At 36.7% G+C, this 17,793-nt stretch overlaps 1 protein-coding gene across 1 annotated transcript; it reads right to left on the reverse strand.

The window, feature by feature from the left end:
* Window positions 1-12,079: 12,079 nt before the first annotated feature.
* LOC113274745 lies at window positions 12,080-15,674 on the reverse strand. The gene is made up of 8 exons (XM_026524133.1): window positions 15,409-15,674; window positions 15,256-15,277; window positions 13,782-13,838; window positions 13,589-13,670; window positions 13,400-13,495; window positions 12,976-13,100; window positions 12,846-12,864; window positions 12,080-12,591 (listed from the first exon to the last, which is right to left on the reverse strand). Exons 1-8 carry the CDS (start codon window positions 15,509-15,511, stop codon window positions 12,337-12,339), a joined length of 759 nt encoding a protein of 252 aa, XP_026379918.1. The 5' UTR covers window positions 15,512-15,674; the 3' UTR covers window positions 12,080-12,336.
* Window positions 15,675-17,793: the final 2,119 nt, after the last annotated feature.

Below are 17,793 nucleotides of genomic sequence, written 5' to 3' on the forward strand. Positions count from 1 at the left end.
TAAAGCATCTAAGATTTGTGGATCTGCAGTTTATCATTAATGGCAACTGCAAGATGAAACTTAGCTTATATAAAGACAACTCTCTTTATTGATGTTTAGAAAAATCTCTCAAAACTAAACACAAGCTCTAATCTTGCTCTTATGATCAACCACAACTTTGGTGATCATATATATATATAGAACTATGAATTCATTTTCCTAGTCCTATTACCTAATTACATGTCTTTTCTTTTCTTAGAACTAGATGACTTCTAATTCCCTTAGGATTACATCAATTTCCTAATCTTGTCCTAACCAGCTTGTTAGTGACTTCTGTGTTGAAGTTTAACCAACATTCTCCCCGTTAAGCTTCAACCTTACCCGTGACATATCTTGTACTCCAATCAGTTGTCTCATTTCTTCAAACTTGATCCGAGCTAATGCCTTTGTCAATATATCTGCTTTCTGCTGAGTTTCAGGTATGTGTTCTACGTTAATGACCTCCTTATCGATGCACTCTCGTATGAAATGATACCTTTTGTGAATGTGTTTCGTCTTACCATGAAACACTGGATTTTTAGTGAGTGCAATTGCAGACTTATTATCAATCTTGATGAGAACTTTTTTCAGGTTCTCTTCCTTTGATTTCACCCAACAGTTCTTGAAGCCGTATTGATTGTTTAGCTGCTTCTGTTGCATCCATAAACTCAGCTTCGCATGATGACAGAGCTACTGTGTCTTGCTTCTGTGAACACCATGTAATAGGTGCTTCACCTAGATAAAATATATGACCAGGTGTACCTTTTCCATCATCTTGGTCAATATTATGACTGCTGTCACTATACCCAACAATTCCTTTTGATCCTCCTCGACCATACTTCAATCCATACGTGATTGTTCCTTTTAGGTATCTTAATATTTGCTTCATGATGTCACCATGAGACTTGCATGGACTTTGCATATAACGACTAGCTACTCCCACAGAGAAATCCAAGTCTGGTCTTGTGTGTAACAAATATCTTAGGCATCCAACATTTCTTCTATAACTCGTTGAATCAATCTCTGCTTCTTCTTGTGCCTTTGAAACTTTAAGTCCAAACTCCATTGGTGTCTTATTTGGATTACAAGTTTCAAGTCCTGCTTCTTTCAGAATTCTCCTTGCATAAGCTTCTTGTTTAATCTGAATCCCATCTACTCCTTGATGGACTTCTATGCCAAGGTAATAAGTGAGTTTTCCGAGGTCTGACATCTCAAACTTTGATGACATTTCTCTCTTGAACTCATTGATCACCTTAAGGGAGTTGCCAGTTAAAAATAGATCATCTACATAGACTGCAATCACAAGAAGCGTTCCCTTTTCTTCTCTTCTGTATACAGAAGTTTCTTTAGAACACTTAACAAATCTGATTTCTCTTAAGATTTGATCTAACTTTGTATTCCAGGCTCGAGGGGCTTGTCTTAGACCATAGAAAGCTTTTGTCAACTTGTAAACTCTATGTTCTTGTCCCTTTACTTCGAAACCTTCTGGTTGTTCAACATACACATCTTCTCGCAATTCACCATGTAAGAATGTTGTCTTAACGTCTAAGTGGTGAATTTCCCATGAGTTTGATGCTTCCTCTGCTATTAAGAGACGGATTGTCTCTAGTCTAGCAACTGGTGCGAAAACTTCATCAAAGTCTATGCCTGATTCTTGAACGTATCCCTTAGCTACAAGTCTTGCCTTATATTTGTTAATAGTTCCGCCAGCATTTCTTTTAACCTTGAAGATCCACTTGAGGCCAATCGCTTTTACCCCACCTGGCTTATCAACTAGAAACCAAGTCTTGTTTCTGTTGATTGAAATAATTTCTTCTCTACATGCTTGTGTCCATTTAGTCGAGACCTTTGCTTCCTGAAATTTCCTTGGTTCATCATTAACAGAAAGTAGCATAATCTCACATTCTTCTGCAGCTTGAAGAACATAATCCTCCAGATACTGTGGCTTTTGTATCTGTCTTGTTGATTTTCGCAGTGGAATGGGTTGAGTTATTTCATCCATCTCCTCTTCTTCTTCTTCTTCTTCTACTTCTTCGTTATTCTCAGTGTTTTTATTATTCTCTTCTTCTTCTTGAATAACATCATTGTTTCCATTGGTATTGATGATTATGGGTCCTTCGCCTTCATCAATTACTTGACCCCATCTCATGTGAAACATTCCTGGATCCCTACTTGGCCCATCATTAGTTTCTTTCCAGTTCCAGTTTGCTTTTTCATCGAATACCACATCTCGACTCACTATTACTCTTTTCGTTGTTCGATTGAATAATCTGTAAGCTTTGGATCCAGGCTCAATTCCTAGATGCACAAGAGTCTGAGATCGATCATCCAGTTTTTTAAGAGTTGTAGAATCAAATTTTGTGTATGCTTTGCAACCAAACACTCTTAAATGATCTATGTTTGGTTTTCTCTTTCGCAAACTTTCATATGGAGTCATGTCTTTCAGAGCTTTCGTAGGTATCCTGTTTATTAGGTATGTGGAGTGTCGTACAGCTTCTTCTCATAGATAATTAGGTACCTGCATAGCCTTTAAAGAACTTCTTGTCATCTCCATTAGAGTCCTGTTTCTCCTCTCCACCACTCCGTTCTGTTGTGGTGTAATAGGACCACATAAATCAGCATGAAGAAGCTCTGATGGCTTTGAGGCTCTGAATGTTGTTTATTTTGGAAAACCTTGACGCGTTTGTTTCCCAACTAAACATGATTCACAGATCCTTGATTCATCGTTTATCTGTGGTAGCCCTCGAACCATCTTGTTCTGAGACATTGCCTTTAAAGTTCTAAAGCTTATGTGTCTTAATCTTGCATGCCACTTCCATGTCTGATCTTCCAGTCTCATATTCAGACACAATGGCCTTCCAGTCATGAGACTTATCTTGTAGAGTATATTCTGTGAGCGTGAGACTCTAACTAAAAGTATTACACTTGGGTCATGAACTGTTAGATAATCTTGTCGCATTCTAACATCACATCCAACTTCTGTAGCTTGTCCTAAACTTAGAATATTGCTTTGTAAGTTTGGGATGAAGTAGATGTTTGTGACAAGATTCTGTTCTCCGGTCTTGCTCTGAAATAAAATTGATCCTTTCCCTTCAATTTCTACAGAAGATCCATCCCCAAACTTCACTTGTCCTTTGATTTTCTCATTGAGTTCAGAAAAATAGTGTCTCTTACCAGTCATGTGATTGCTGGATCCATTACCTAAATACCAGATTCCTTCTTCTCCATCCTTTCATTCGTAGTTCTTTGGTATTAGTTTCCCTTCGTTTAAGAATACAATTTCGTGCATGAAAAGAGTTGTATCTGCTTCCCTTGTTTCATTCTTGTTTGCTTCTTCCATCTTTTGTGTTCTTTCAGGGAATACAGAGGAGAAGTGTACTGGTTTATCACATCTGTAACAAATAATGTTTGATTTATCCTTCTTTTCTTTCCCTTGGTTTTGATCATTATGACTTGTTGTTCTATCTTGTGAGTTAAACCTTCCTCCCCTTCCTCGGCCTCTGTTTACTCTACCACCTCTTCCACAACCTCTTCCTCTTGTCGCAGAGTTTTGTTGGTAAGAGTTTGTGTACAAGAGTTTTCCTTGAGTTTCTCCATTGTTTTCTTCATCAAGGATTCTCTCTTCATATGCTTTCAGTCTTCCAATTATATCTTCATAGCTAGTCTTCGTTAAATCTAAGACTTGTTCGAGAGAAGCTATGATATGAATATACTTGGATCTTGGTAAACTATTGAGAAACTTCTTTACCAGTTTATCTTCATCAATGGATTGTCCAAGTGACGCATCTTTTGAGTCTATCTCTGATAGCTTTCCTGCAAAGCTATCAATAGTATCAGTGTCTTTCATCCTCACTCTTTCAAATTCAGACATTAAGGTTTGCAGACGGGCTTCTTTAACTCGATCAGCTCCGAGATAACGTGCCTTTATTGCATCCCAAATTTTCTTTGAAGTTTCCTGTTCACCAACTTGTAGAACAAGACATTCTGGTATTGCTTGAAAGAGTAATCCTATAGCGATGTTGTTCTTATCTGCATCATCTGTTCCTGGTTCAATTGTATCCCAAACCTTGTAGATTTTCATCAGTACCTTCATTCTCATGGCCCATACTGTGTATTTTGTGGCGTTGAGGATTGGAACTTGTATTGATGGTGGTGTGAACTGTTTTGCACCCACAATGGTGGTTTCGTTTTCCATGGCTCAGAAACAAGCTCTGATACCAATTAATGGCAACTGCAAGATGAAACTTAGCTTATATAAAGACAACTCTATTTATTGATGTTTATAAAATCTCTCAAAACTAAACACAAGCTCTAATCTTGCTCTTATGATCAACCACAACTTTGGTGATCATATATATATATATAGAACTATGAATTCCTTTTCCTAGTCCTATTACCTTATTACATGTCTTTCCTTTTCTTAGAACTAGATGACTTCTAATTCCCTTAGGATTACATCGATTTCCTAATCTTGTCCTAACCAGCTTGTTAGTGACTTCTATGTTGAAGTTTAACCAACAATCATGTAGTTAGTCAAAGTTTATCTCTTATCGCTCACTCTATAAATAAGAGTGCCTTATGTAACGATAATCTATCCCAGTACATCTACAGATCAATCTAATTCACCATATGGGGTTCTGTCAGTGGACGTAGGCGTTAGTGCCCAACCACTTTAATTCTCTTGTCTTCTTTAATTATGTTTGATTGATTTTTCTTAATCGATGATCCGTCTCGGTACCCATATTTATTATGGTATCAGAGCGGGGAGATCCGCTCAAATCGCTTCCGCAAGAAAATTAAAATTTTGTTTTTCATTGCAAATCAGTTTTCCTTCGGGTTTTCATCATCTACTTTTCACGGCCATATCACAAATGGTTTTTACGTAGATTCTATAACAAATCTTAGAGTTTAAGAGTCCAAATAGATCTCTGGCGCTTTACTCTATTGTTGGTCGTTATTATCCTTTTAATAGGTAATTGATTCCCAATTCAGGTGGAAATAAATATCTCTCGCAAACATTTGTTCTTGTTTGTCGAGGTTAATCTTATTCGCCAAATCATGTTTGTTCAATTTGTCAAGAACATTCGGTTCAATTTTCTGTTTCTTCAAGAAGTCAAAGTGTTTTTTTAACTTTTGTTTAGGGTCACAAGGCCGTTGTTATCAACTATACGACTCTGTCCTTCTCATGTCCCATTTTTTTCTTGGGATGTATTCATCACAACACAATCACAATCCATTCTCCATGGATTTCCTCGGACCCTTTCTGAAAACAGTTTTCACTCACGAAAACTCTTTTTGATTATCATGTCTATTTTTCAGATCTTTATCCAAGATCTTCTTAGGGGTTTTATGAGCTTATATATTCCTCTAAATATAGCTTTCGATTACATTATCGTTGATTTTATCAGAGCGGGGAGATCCGCTCAAATGGTATTTTATCAGCGTTTTTCTTCTTTCCAATTGTTCACGGCAAGATCCTTTCTTTTTAATATCATGGAATATTAATTGGAATGATATTTTCTGTGTTTTGTATTCAACAAATGATGTTTACATTTCACAGTGGTTCAGGTTTGATTACTGAACGATCAGACTCCATCATCAGTTCACCGCAATCAGACTCCATCAATTGTTACAGGCAGGGATGTTTGTCTCGTCTTGGTTAGAAATTCTCAAAGCAATATATTTTGCTCATCCATGTACTAATTTTCTGGTATGTATTGGTGTCTCCGGCTTACTCATCTAAAATTATTTTGTCCCTATTTCGTTTTCTGCATCTTAATAACTCTTGATTCGAGATGTATTATATCGACTTAGTCGCTTTTTGCTTCTATCAACAATACACAATTTAGGTTACAAAGTTATCTTCTGAGATTATTCAAGTTGTACACTTCACAAAAGTTTCGTGTTCAACTTGAGGGGGGTGTTGGAATATTATGTTCGTGTATCACCACCAAGGTGATCGTACAATTCAAATGAAGAGAAGACTAAGTACGTGCAGATGAAGATAGACTAAGTTAAGTAATATGTGTAATCTAACTAAGAACAGTTAAAGCATCCAAGATTTGTGGATCTGCAGTTTATCATGTAGTTAGTCAAAGTTTATCTGTTATCACTCGCTCTATAAATAAGAGTGCCTTATGTAACGATAATATATCCCAGTACATCTGGAGGTCAATCTAATTCACCCTACGGGGTTCTGTCAGTGGACGTAGGCGTTAGTGCCGAACCACTTTAATTTTCTTGTGTTCTTTAATTATGTTTGATTGATTTTTCTTATTCGATGATCCGTCTCGATACTCATATTTTATTACTATACTCAGAGAATGATCTATACTCAGAGAAAAATAGAAAACTACTTGGACAGGATAACCAGCGTGGGTAATTCTGAATTGACTGGTCTATACGGGACATTTGTTAGTTGACCTCAAGGCATTCCCACTCCCATTCCTTGAGGTCCAAACACGAAACACCCCATCCCTGCGTCTTGTTATGACAAAATTTCCTTAAAACCACATTACTCTGTTAGATGATAGTCCCACATCGGAGAACACTATCTTGGAGATTGTGCACGTAATAAGTCAGATTTGCCCTCCATATCGCCAGTCAGCTATGAATTGAATGCCCATCCAATAGCTCTATATGAGCTATTAGCTAACCCCGTACCTCCTATAGGAGAAAGTTATGCAACAACAACATAGCCCTAGCTGGGCTATTAGCGAAACACTTGAAAATGTTCAAAATGCTGTCCGGGCCTCTTCATTTGTCGCTGATTGGTTTTTGGTTCCTATTTTTGCATTGCCTTTTAATTAGGGCTGCACAACGGGTAGGGTAGGGTTTGCGGGTATGAGTAGGATATGTGCATCCCTAAATAGGGTGGATAGGATATGGTCTATACCCGCCATCCTACCCGCCAAATAGTGGATAGGGTAAGATACGGTTAAAAAACTGGCGGGTAGGGTAGGATTGGCGGGTATGGGCAGAGTATGTGCACACCTACTTTTAATCACTTCATCTTTTCATCACGTAAAATCTTAAGGTTCATCCTTGTCAGCAAGCAAAATTGTACATAGCTGCGCGGTTAGATTACTTGTTCGAATATAATGAAGTGAGTCGAATTAATTCTTTGTTTTTAAAAAACTACGTACCATCTATTAACCATTGTCATCCAACACAGTCAGAAGCGATGTATGGGATTCAACTAAAACATTTTCTAGACCTAGCCCATATAAGTCTCGCAAACTAAGATCCGTGAACAAACACATTCGACTTATTCGGTAGCCCGCTTACAAAAAATATGTGGTTCGCAAACTAAGCTCCGTGAACAAAAGAAAGTCGGCTTATGGTTGCTTTAATTTCAAACCGAAGTTGATGGTTTTGAATGGAGTTTGGGTCTTAACTACAGAAGACGTTTGTATGATACAGAAAGGAAAATTTCTTGTTTGGTCCTAGGCCCATATAGTTATTTATAGTAGGGTCCAACCGGAATTTTTTTTTTCCGGAGGTCCAAAATTAATTAAAACATGAAAATGTCCATAATGCCCATTACTACCAAACGTGTGTGTCTACACTGCTTACAAATTTGAGTACATATCTGGTACACTGCTTAAAAATTCGAGTACATATTTGCTACACTGCTTACAAATTTGAGTACATATCTGTCTGAGTACATATCTGTCGTACTGCTTACAAATCCGATTATATATCTGAATGCTTACAAATTCGAGTACATATTTGTTGCACTGCTTCCAGGTAGAGTACAAATCTGTAAGAATCAATGATAAATAAATTAGAAAACGTATTACATCACATACATTGTAGGATCATACAATGTAGCAACCCAACCTTCTATGTTCCTCCAAATCCATTTGCAGCACACCTTCTTTCAAACACACGTCACAACCAATTTGTAACTTCATCAAGACCACCACCGATTTCACAAGCTTGCAAATCTGAACCAACAACAACTCATGTTCCTATCATTCAAAATCTGTCATTTCTTGCAATAAGTTCTGAACTGCAGCTCCAGATCATCTCCATATCCAATTCCAGTACTGAATCAAACGTAACAAAGAGCATCTATTTCAGTATTTCATATACGTACTGAATCAAACATAACAAGGAGCACTTCTTATGAGTATGCGATATATGTACTGAAGATTCATGAACTACAAATCAACAGTATAACAACAACAGGTGACATATTTATGAAAAATAAGAGAATCGAAAGACATATTACAGTATTTTACATAAGTACTGAAGGGTAAGACTAAAAAAAGAGCAAAAACACAGCAAATAGCACTTCCTATCAGTATTATACATACATACTCATGGATCGAACCAAAAAAAATTGGAAAAACTTCAAATAAAACAAAATTAGAAGAGTTTTGTATCAGTACGCCATATATGTACTGTCAATTCATACACGAAAAACAACTGTAACAAACCTAAAAAATGTTATAATGTTGAACCAATGATAAATCACAAATAACCGCTACAGTTTTAGTTACCTGTAACCCTGGGAAAACAGCATTGTTAATCGCAGATTCCATATCACCCCAAAGAACATGATCTTTCTTGACGAAAATCATGCCACCTCTGGGACCTCGTAATGACTGCAAATTGAAACAGAAGACATAGTAAACAACATGACCCTTGAACCTAAACCAATAAAAACAAATGCTGCTTGTGTTGGTGTCAGTAGTTGCAGTCTTGCAGACTTCATGAATGGGACTAGGTGTACCTTGTGAGTGGTGGATGTTACAGCATCACATTATTCAAATGGGTCGGCAAGTACAGATGCAGCAACGAGACCACTTATGTGAGCCATATCCATCATGAGAAAAGCCCCAACAGAATCTGCAATCTTCAAGAAACATAGCAGGAAAGGGAATTAGGTGTGCGTAATGGGTTAACTAGTCTGATTCTCTGATCACTAAGAATCACAACTGTTGACAATCAAAAGATATGTGTATACCTTTCTCATTCTAGGATAATCGAAATCACGAGGATAAGCACTAGCACCAACAATGATGAGTTTTGGTCGAAAGAGGGTGGCAGTTTTCTCAAGCATATCATAATCAATAAGGCCTGCAAGTGAATTTGGTAATGAATGCAAATTATCAACGAATTATAAATGAACAACAATAGACCACATAGTCATTACACAATATAAGAATGCAGAGCAGCACCTGTTGATTCATCAAGACCGTAGGGCATCGATTCAAAATAAATCGAAGTCCCAGATACCCGTCTTTTAAGAGTCATAAATCCATGTGACAAGTGACCTCCATGAGGAAGATCCAGACCCTGTGCCAGTTACATGAACAAATTAATACAGCCTCATATTTTGAAAGGAGAGTTGATTACATCCCTTAGGGGTTCAAAACTGATTTCAAAAAATTGGAGAGAAAGAGAAAGAGGCCTCAACTTACCATAATACGGTCATGTGGGTTGAGAAGTGCAGTGTAAACTTCAAAGTTAGCAGGAGAACCAGACAGAGGTTGGACATTAACTCCCCATTTCTTTGGGTCTAAGTGAAATGCAGCCAAAGCCCTTTGTTGACAAAGTGTCTCTAGCTCATCAATGTACTCATTGCCACCATAGTACCTACATTGCAGAATGAAATGATCAAATGCATTTCAATACAAATACAGGGAAAAAATACAACATTAAGCACCATCTTTACCTTTTACCATGAAGCCCTTCTGAATACTTGTTTGTGAGACAAGAACCCACAGCTTCCATCACTTCGCGAGATGTAAAATTCTCTGAAGCAATGAGCTCCAAACTGTTAAACTGACGATTCTTCTCACTATCAATTATTGAACGTACTTCAGGGTATGCCTAACTTGAGAAGGTAATCTATCCCCAGTAGTAGTACCCAACTTGGGAAAAAAAATTGAAGAACCTTTAGTAAAAAGATTGGGTTGTTGTACAGCAGCACCCATTATTGCAGCTCCACTGTATGCCTGCATCTTCTTCACTTCTCCTTAAACATAACAAGGAGCACTTCCTATGAGTATGCGATATATGTACTGAAGATTCATGAACTACAAATCAACAGTGTGACAAAAACAGGTGACAGATCTATGAAAAATAAGAGAATCGAAAGACATATTACAGTATTTCACATAAGTACTGAAGGGTAAGACTAAAAAAGGAGCAAAAACACAGCAAATAGCACTTCCTATCAGTATTATACATACATACTCATGGATCGAGCCAAAAAAATTGGAAAAACTTCAAATAAAACAAAATTAGAAGAGTTTTGTATCAGTACGCCGTATATGTACTGTCAATTCATACACGAAAAACAACTGTAACAAACCTAAAAACCATAAAAGCGTCAATCAAATCGATTTGATTATCAGAATACAATCAAAAAAACAAATCAAAAGAAGAAAACCGAACAAAATAATCAAACAAGATGATTAGAAAGCATACCTGGAAACAGAAAACAAATATTCTCCTCGTAAATCATAAGAATTTTATATTAGTACACCAAATATGTACTGTCAATTCATACACAAAAACAAACTGTAAAAAACCTGAAAACATAAAAACGTCAGGAAAATCGATTTCATCTTCATAATACAATCAATAGAAGAAAAACAAAAAAAAATAATCAAAGAAGATGATAAGAAAACATACATGGAAACACAACAAATCTTCTTGTCGTAAGTCATAACGATGCATCTTCTTCTTCTTCTTCATTCAAAATAAGCTAGGTTTCTGTCAATACAGGATATACGTACTGTTGTTTCAGACAAAAAAACAAATCTAAAAACAACAAAATGGAACTAGTTAGATCAAATCTAATAACGAAATGAACCAAGAACGTGATTATTCATCTAGATCTAGTAAATAATCAAGAAATCAAACATGGAACTAGTTAGATCAAATCTAATAACGAAATGAACCAAAAACGTGATTATTCATCTAGATCTAGTAAATAATCAAGAAATCAAACATGGAGATCAAAATCTTAATCAAACACCACAACGATTAGACCATGGATCGAACAAAAAAACTGGAAAAACTTCGAATAAAACTTGCAGAGCTCGAACAAAAAATCGTTGTGATGATTAATATCGTAAGAAAAAAAAATCTACCTACCGATTCCACTTGCAGAGCTCGAACTCATGAATCGAACAAGGACCTCAAATAATCTTCACTTGCAGAGCTCTTCTCTGAAAACATAAATTGAGAGAATGAAAAAGAAACGAACGTGTTTCTTAGCTTAAAAAAACTTGCGGGGTGTTTTGGGAATTATGATAATACGTCACATGTGTCCCGCACGTGTACAGGATCTAGGCTTAAAAAATTAGGTCAAGTTTCATGTTTTCTTTTAATTATGGACCTATGCTTACTGGGCTTTAGTGGGTGGACCTGCCATTAACTAAGACTACCATAATAGTACCTATTGGTAATTCCAACATTATTCCTTTCCCTAGTTCTTTTTCTTTGTTTTTTTAATCAGAAAGGTCGTGCCAAAGTAAGATGAATGTTTCTTGTGACTTAGCCGTATCTTGTAATCAATATTATCTTGTTTTTAATTTGAGTTTTGAGCACCTCTTTGGTAATTTGAGTATATACTGAAAAGTTAAAGTTTGTTTTCAGTATATACAATCCTTGAGTTTAAGCCTGTAACAAAGAGGAAGTGTTCATTCTTTTGGTATTGCGTTCTTCTTCCCATTTTCTCCATCCGTTAATGATTAGCCTCTCTAGTTCAGGTTCTGTGGTACAAGAAAGTTTTGTTCTTTCATATTAGCCACTATAACAATGACCATTCGACCTTCAGAACTTGTGCAAATTCATCACCGTCAGATCTCAGCTTACCCAATAGTTGTTTTCAGTATATACAATCCTCGTGTTTAAGCCTGTAACATTGAGCTCTTTTATTCGCAAATGAGCCGTGGAGTTCTCTTAAGCTTACTCCATAAAACAAGAAGTTAGGGACCCTGGTACACTGATTAATAATCAGTGTACAAGTTTTAGAGCTCTGGAATGCATATCCTTGACTAAGTCAGAAATGTTATTCTATTCTAAAAAAAATAGACAAACGAAAACCATTCTGAGAGATGTACAAACTGCAATATGTCATTGACAATGATACGGAACATAAAACTATAATTTGTTCTTCAGTCTCAATATAGAAATGGTAAAACCACCGAACCATTATAAACACTAGATAACTGTGAGGTCTCACAAAACCAGCAGTCTACTAAAGCCGTCCGTCCATCAAATCATGTAACAGAGAGAACAAAAATGGAAGAAAACCCCCATTTCAATAGGAGAAAGAAATCTGTGGCGCATATCTTACTTTGGAGGATAACCTGCTGGTGGGTAACCAGCAGGTGGGTAGCCAGCTGGAGGGTATCCTTGTGGGGGATAACCAGCAGGTGGGTAACCCTGAGGCTGGGGTGGTGGGTATCCATATCCTTGCTGTGGTGGGTATCCAACATGTGGAGGAACTGGCTGGTCAATGCGCGACATATTTTGAACAGGAGGTACTCCCATCACTTGAGGTCCAAAGACTCCATCCCTTTTGTCCATTTCAATCTTGTGTTGTGTCTGCAATCTCCAAAATTTTAAGATGAGCAAAATGAAATCACTAGGAAAGTGAAGGGCACGAACACACTAATCTTAAGTAACAGCTGTGCTAGATGGACCACATTTACTGACCACTGACGTGGCAGCATATATTGAACCAGCCACATTAGCTACTGTACTGTGTACATGCACATCAGTTTCCTCATAAAGTGGTCAGTTGATGTGATCCGCACAACATATCGCAAAAGTATATAACTATCATATATCGAGCTTACCTGCATACAAGCACAAACCCTGCAAATGCAAATTTAAAGCATAGAGTCAGTACGGTCACAAATGCAATCAATAGAATTTTCATAATCAGTGCAACAGTAGACATTATTAGGCACGGGAAGAAAGCCTTACGAGCAATAGACGAGATCAGACAGGCAGGATAATATCTGAGAAGCTTCTGATATTTCCTCACTTCCAACAATCATTGCAACAATGGAAAATATGCAGGCAACTTGTTGAAGACAGAACATGAACCCCTATAAGTCAAAACTGATGTGTAAGAGAGATGAAAAAAAAATTTATATAAATGAGAAAAGTATCATGTATGAGAGATTAAGAATATCAAGAAAAGGTAGATATCAGTGTACAAAGCGGAAAAAATGCTTCATACTCAAAGAATGCAACACAGAAAATGGAAAAGCATTTTCCTTATGGAACTTCAAACCTAAGGCATTCACAGACCAAGGATTCATAACACGGCACACATAAAAGGTGTATGCATATAAGTAAAAAAAATCTATACACACAGAGGTAGAGAGAGTGAGAGAGAAATTACAATAATGCAATTATCACATTGTGTTGTCTGTATATTGAACTCGTCTTGCAATAGAAAACGGGTGGATGCAACTGAATTTCCAAAACAAAGGCAAACCTGTACAAGAGAGGAAGTATATAACCTTATAGTAATTATTAAGAATAGGAAGCAAATTGCAAACAGATTGTAGGAGAGAGAGATATTTCTTACCTCAGTAGCAAGGCAAAACTCAGGGCACTTACTTTCTCCACATCTACCACTGCATGGGAGATAACCAGCACAGCAAACATACCTGACATCGAAACAGCAGAAGGTTTATCAAGAAAGAGTCACTCAACACTTAATAGAATTTAAAACCAAAAAGATAAGTTCTCTCCTCAGGCATAAGTACGACATTGATTACCTTCTCATGTCATTGTAAATAGCTCGTTTCCGAAGCATGTAGGATACACATGGTCCACTACAATTTGAAACGATGGATTAGATACACAAAAAGATAACTACTCATGGTAACAGATGTATTCTGTAATGTAAAACCATAATATACAGTTATCACTATCTGGAAAAAAATCAAGCATTTAAGAGATATCAAGCTTTGCTTTTAATGTCAATGGGAAAAAGATGAAGAGGAAAAACAGTGCACATTATTATTTCTAGATACATTATCCACACATGATTTTCATGATATGTATAAAATGAAGATCTTGTCAATACTGGCTGTCCTTTAAGAGCTATAGCAGAAAAACTATAAAATATTACTTATTACATGCTATGAAGATGTTTAAGTTTATCAGGCTTATGAGCCGCCGAGAAAAATACAATTTGACATAACTCAGGGTAGTCTTCCAAGTGCTTTATAGCCGTCTCTGTCAGACTCTATGATTATTCTAGCAGAAAGGATCTACAACAGCAAGATATTAGCTTTGTTTCAGAATTACCCTATGGTCCTACTGTCAAATTAGCAGTTATTTTGATTATTTTTTCTAGTTTGTGAACCCACGCTCCACCCATCTATATCATCTTATACGCCATTCATGTACATACAAAAATTAAGGACTTGTAGTAATGTCGTAGTATATATTTTGATTAATGAACATCGAAACATCAAATTAACATACAGATAACTGGAACTGAAATCCAATAGCAGAACCTTAACCAAAGCCAGAGTGTGCACTGTGTGCTAACACATCCTACAAAATAGTGTAGACACGCCATCTTGTTACTCGAATTTTCTAAACTGAGGTTTATCTTCTTTCGTACTTAGCCACGAATCCTACAATAGAAGTATAGCCGCACCATTTCCCCCCTACTTTGCTGTTACCTAATTTCTTTTCTCATAATGGAATCCATATGAGTCTTAGCTCTAGGACCTAGGTTAAACTAAACATATGTAGGTTTAATAGCCAAGATCAATAGTAAATTCGTTGGTTTGCAAGGATTATTTCCATGAATAATTATGATCCCCTCGGTAAACAACAACTGATCCATCTGATACTACTAATCGCTCCTGTATTTTCTCTAATCAATGAAGAAAGTAAACTCAAAGCAAGAAACCCCTAAAACAGACAAGTAAACCTAGCATTTATCAGAATTTCAACCACCAATAACACTTGAAATTAATCTTAAAACCTCAATCATTCTGCAATTTCATCCAACATTGCCCTAAAACCTCCATATTAATCAAGTCAACTCAAGTTCAATCAAGTCAATATTCTCTAATTTGACTAATTCTTACTCCAGGAAAACACAAAATAATCTCATCCGAGAAAAAAAAATCATACAGAAAACTCTCATAATCATCAATCAAAGCAACAAACAACCATCAGATCGCACTTTACACAGCTAGAAAAACAAAACTCAAATCAAGATTTACTTACCACCACAACGCCATACAACAATCTGCAACAACAACAACAACAACAACAAAACATTTTCAAATCAAATTCCGAATTCCAACAAAAAATAAAATCAACCAAAAAAAATCAAAATAATTCATAAGAAATCAGAAAAGAAATATGTATGAGACTTACAAGGAGTATCAGCTTGAATAGTGCTCATAAGATCAGTATGCCATAGATTTCTATAATCCTGACGAACCTTCATCTTATCCAAATTCTCCTGTTGACGCCCCATGACTACTAACAACTGATAATCTTGACGAACCCTAAATTTGAGTTTTCAGAGAGAAAGAAGTACTAATAATTTTGATTTTGAACCTATTCTTCTCTCTCTCTTTCTATAAGAAGAAGAAAGGAACATGAGAAACAGACAAGGAAAAAGGACTAAAAAACGTCCAATGGAAGACATCGATACACGGAATCACTATGTATTTATAAGAACATGGAATTCGATGTAATAAAATGATATGGGTCATACACCTGTACTAAACAGCAAAAGATGTCAAATCTAACGGGTGGTAAGAATCGATGAATTAAGCTTGATGTAACCCTTATGCAGAGAATAGTTTTGTAAGAGGATTTAAGTTTTGGTAATCAGACGTGGATCCGATAACGATTGAGTATCTGAGTAGAAGTTACTGAAAATATTTACTGTTTCCGCGTTTGTTTTTGGTTACCTATATGTGATGAGGGTGATAATTACTGTTCTCTGTTAAATGGTGGATGTAGGATCTGTGAACCTGGACCGGTGGCTTTGCTTGGTTTGGAGCATGGCTGATACTGAACAACATTATTTGTCTAATCTCGTCGTAGCCTAAATTGCGATTTACTACTTCCGCTTCAGAAAAAGTGATACTTTCACATTTTGATTTTGCTTTGTTTATCTTGTAAATGTGGGTGTTGAGTTGCATCTATGAATGTGGGTGTTTAAGCTCAGGAGTCACTGTTGCTAGGTTCCCAGTCTGGGTCATAAATAAAGTTTCTTAATAGTCGACTGACCACTACTAATACGAGGTAAGGTTGTGGTCCTTGCAGAAAGCATTTGGGTCCGCTATGATAAGTCTAGTTCATAATAATTTTTACTGTGCTGTCAACATTTACTGACTTCAGCGAATGCGACAACATCAGATCTTCACTAAAGAGACCAGAATAAAAAAAGGAATCTCCATAACATAGGATGCTCTATCATCTGGAGGTCTTCGGCTCCCACCTTTGCTGTTGGCTTTGAAAATGAGTTGATGCTGACATTGGCTTGCGGATTTGGCCTGTTGTAAAACTGGTTCTGAGATGGGGGTGCAGCGCGCCACAGTGGAGGGAAATCTGTAGCACCTTTGTTGAAAACAAACGGAGTACTATGGGATGAGATAAGTTGGGAGCTGACCGGCGTGCAACAAGACCATAGATCAGAGAATGTCCATCTTGATTGGATGAAACAAGGGAATGGTGGGTCTTTTCAAATGCTTCAGATATGCTGGGAAGCTGACTCATGGAAACAGCCCTTGCCGCATTCTCTGGCTGCTCATACGCATCTTCAATCTAACCAACAATTAGCATCAAAAACAATTTACGTTTGTTAGGAAGTGCACAAAAGTATGGTACTTATTGTCTAATTCTAAAAATCCATATGATTAAAGAGACTGAGAGAAACTTACAAGTAAAGGATGGTCTTTTGTCCTTGGACCATTGTAACTTCTGTATTCCCATTGGGCAGTATAAGTGCAGATTTTGTGCTCTGACCGTCTGACGCTGAGATGCGTATATCAGAAAACTGCCCAATAATAAGTGGCAAACCGGATACTGAAATCAGCTTTGATGAATATTGCAACTATGATTCAAGAAAATAAATAAATTGCAACTGTGATTAATAGCTGCATGCGTACAGATGAAAGAACTGTAATAATGTGTCTAGACTCTAGGTTCTCTGCGAAACCTTATTAACCGTATTAATGGCACATCTGACAACCAAAATGACACCACTCTATTCTATTGCCACACAACTTGTGGAAGTAATCTCACAAGTGATGTTGGCCATCATAGCACACCACCAAGAAAAAATAATGCAAGATTTCATTCTGAAAAAATGAAATAAAAAGCTCAGGCAGAGAGCTATGATTTAAAATCCTGAAACTATTCCGATTTGCAGAATTTGACAAAGTTGGAATTTCTTTCGAATACAAAAGAAAGAAATTCCAACTTAGCCGAATCTGCCAATCGGAAGAATTAAATTATTGTATACAATGGGTTTGATCAAGAGAGGTTTTGAATCTTTTGATTGTAAAAGCAAGGATTTGGAGAAGATGATTACATAACTGTTATGAAGTTGGTTGCAAATAATCAGATTCTTAAGCCAAATGCTCGAAAACAGTAAGAGATTAGTGAGCTTTTGAAGCACAGATGAGAACGTCGCATGGTTAAAGTGGGAGTTAAATAGGAGCTGTCACTGCCATTGAAGATTATTAGACAAGGTCCAACAATGTAAGAGAAAACGATTGAAATCGAATCTTTTTTATGTTCTTT

Source organism: Papaver somniferum, chromosome 4 (genome assembly GCF_003573695.1).
Source record: "Papaver somniferum cultivar HN1 chromosome 4, ASM357369v1, whole genome shotgun sequence".
NCBI lineage: Eukaryota > Viridiplantae > Streptophyta > Magnoliopsida > Ranunculales > Papaveraceae > Papaver > Papaver somniferum.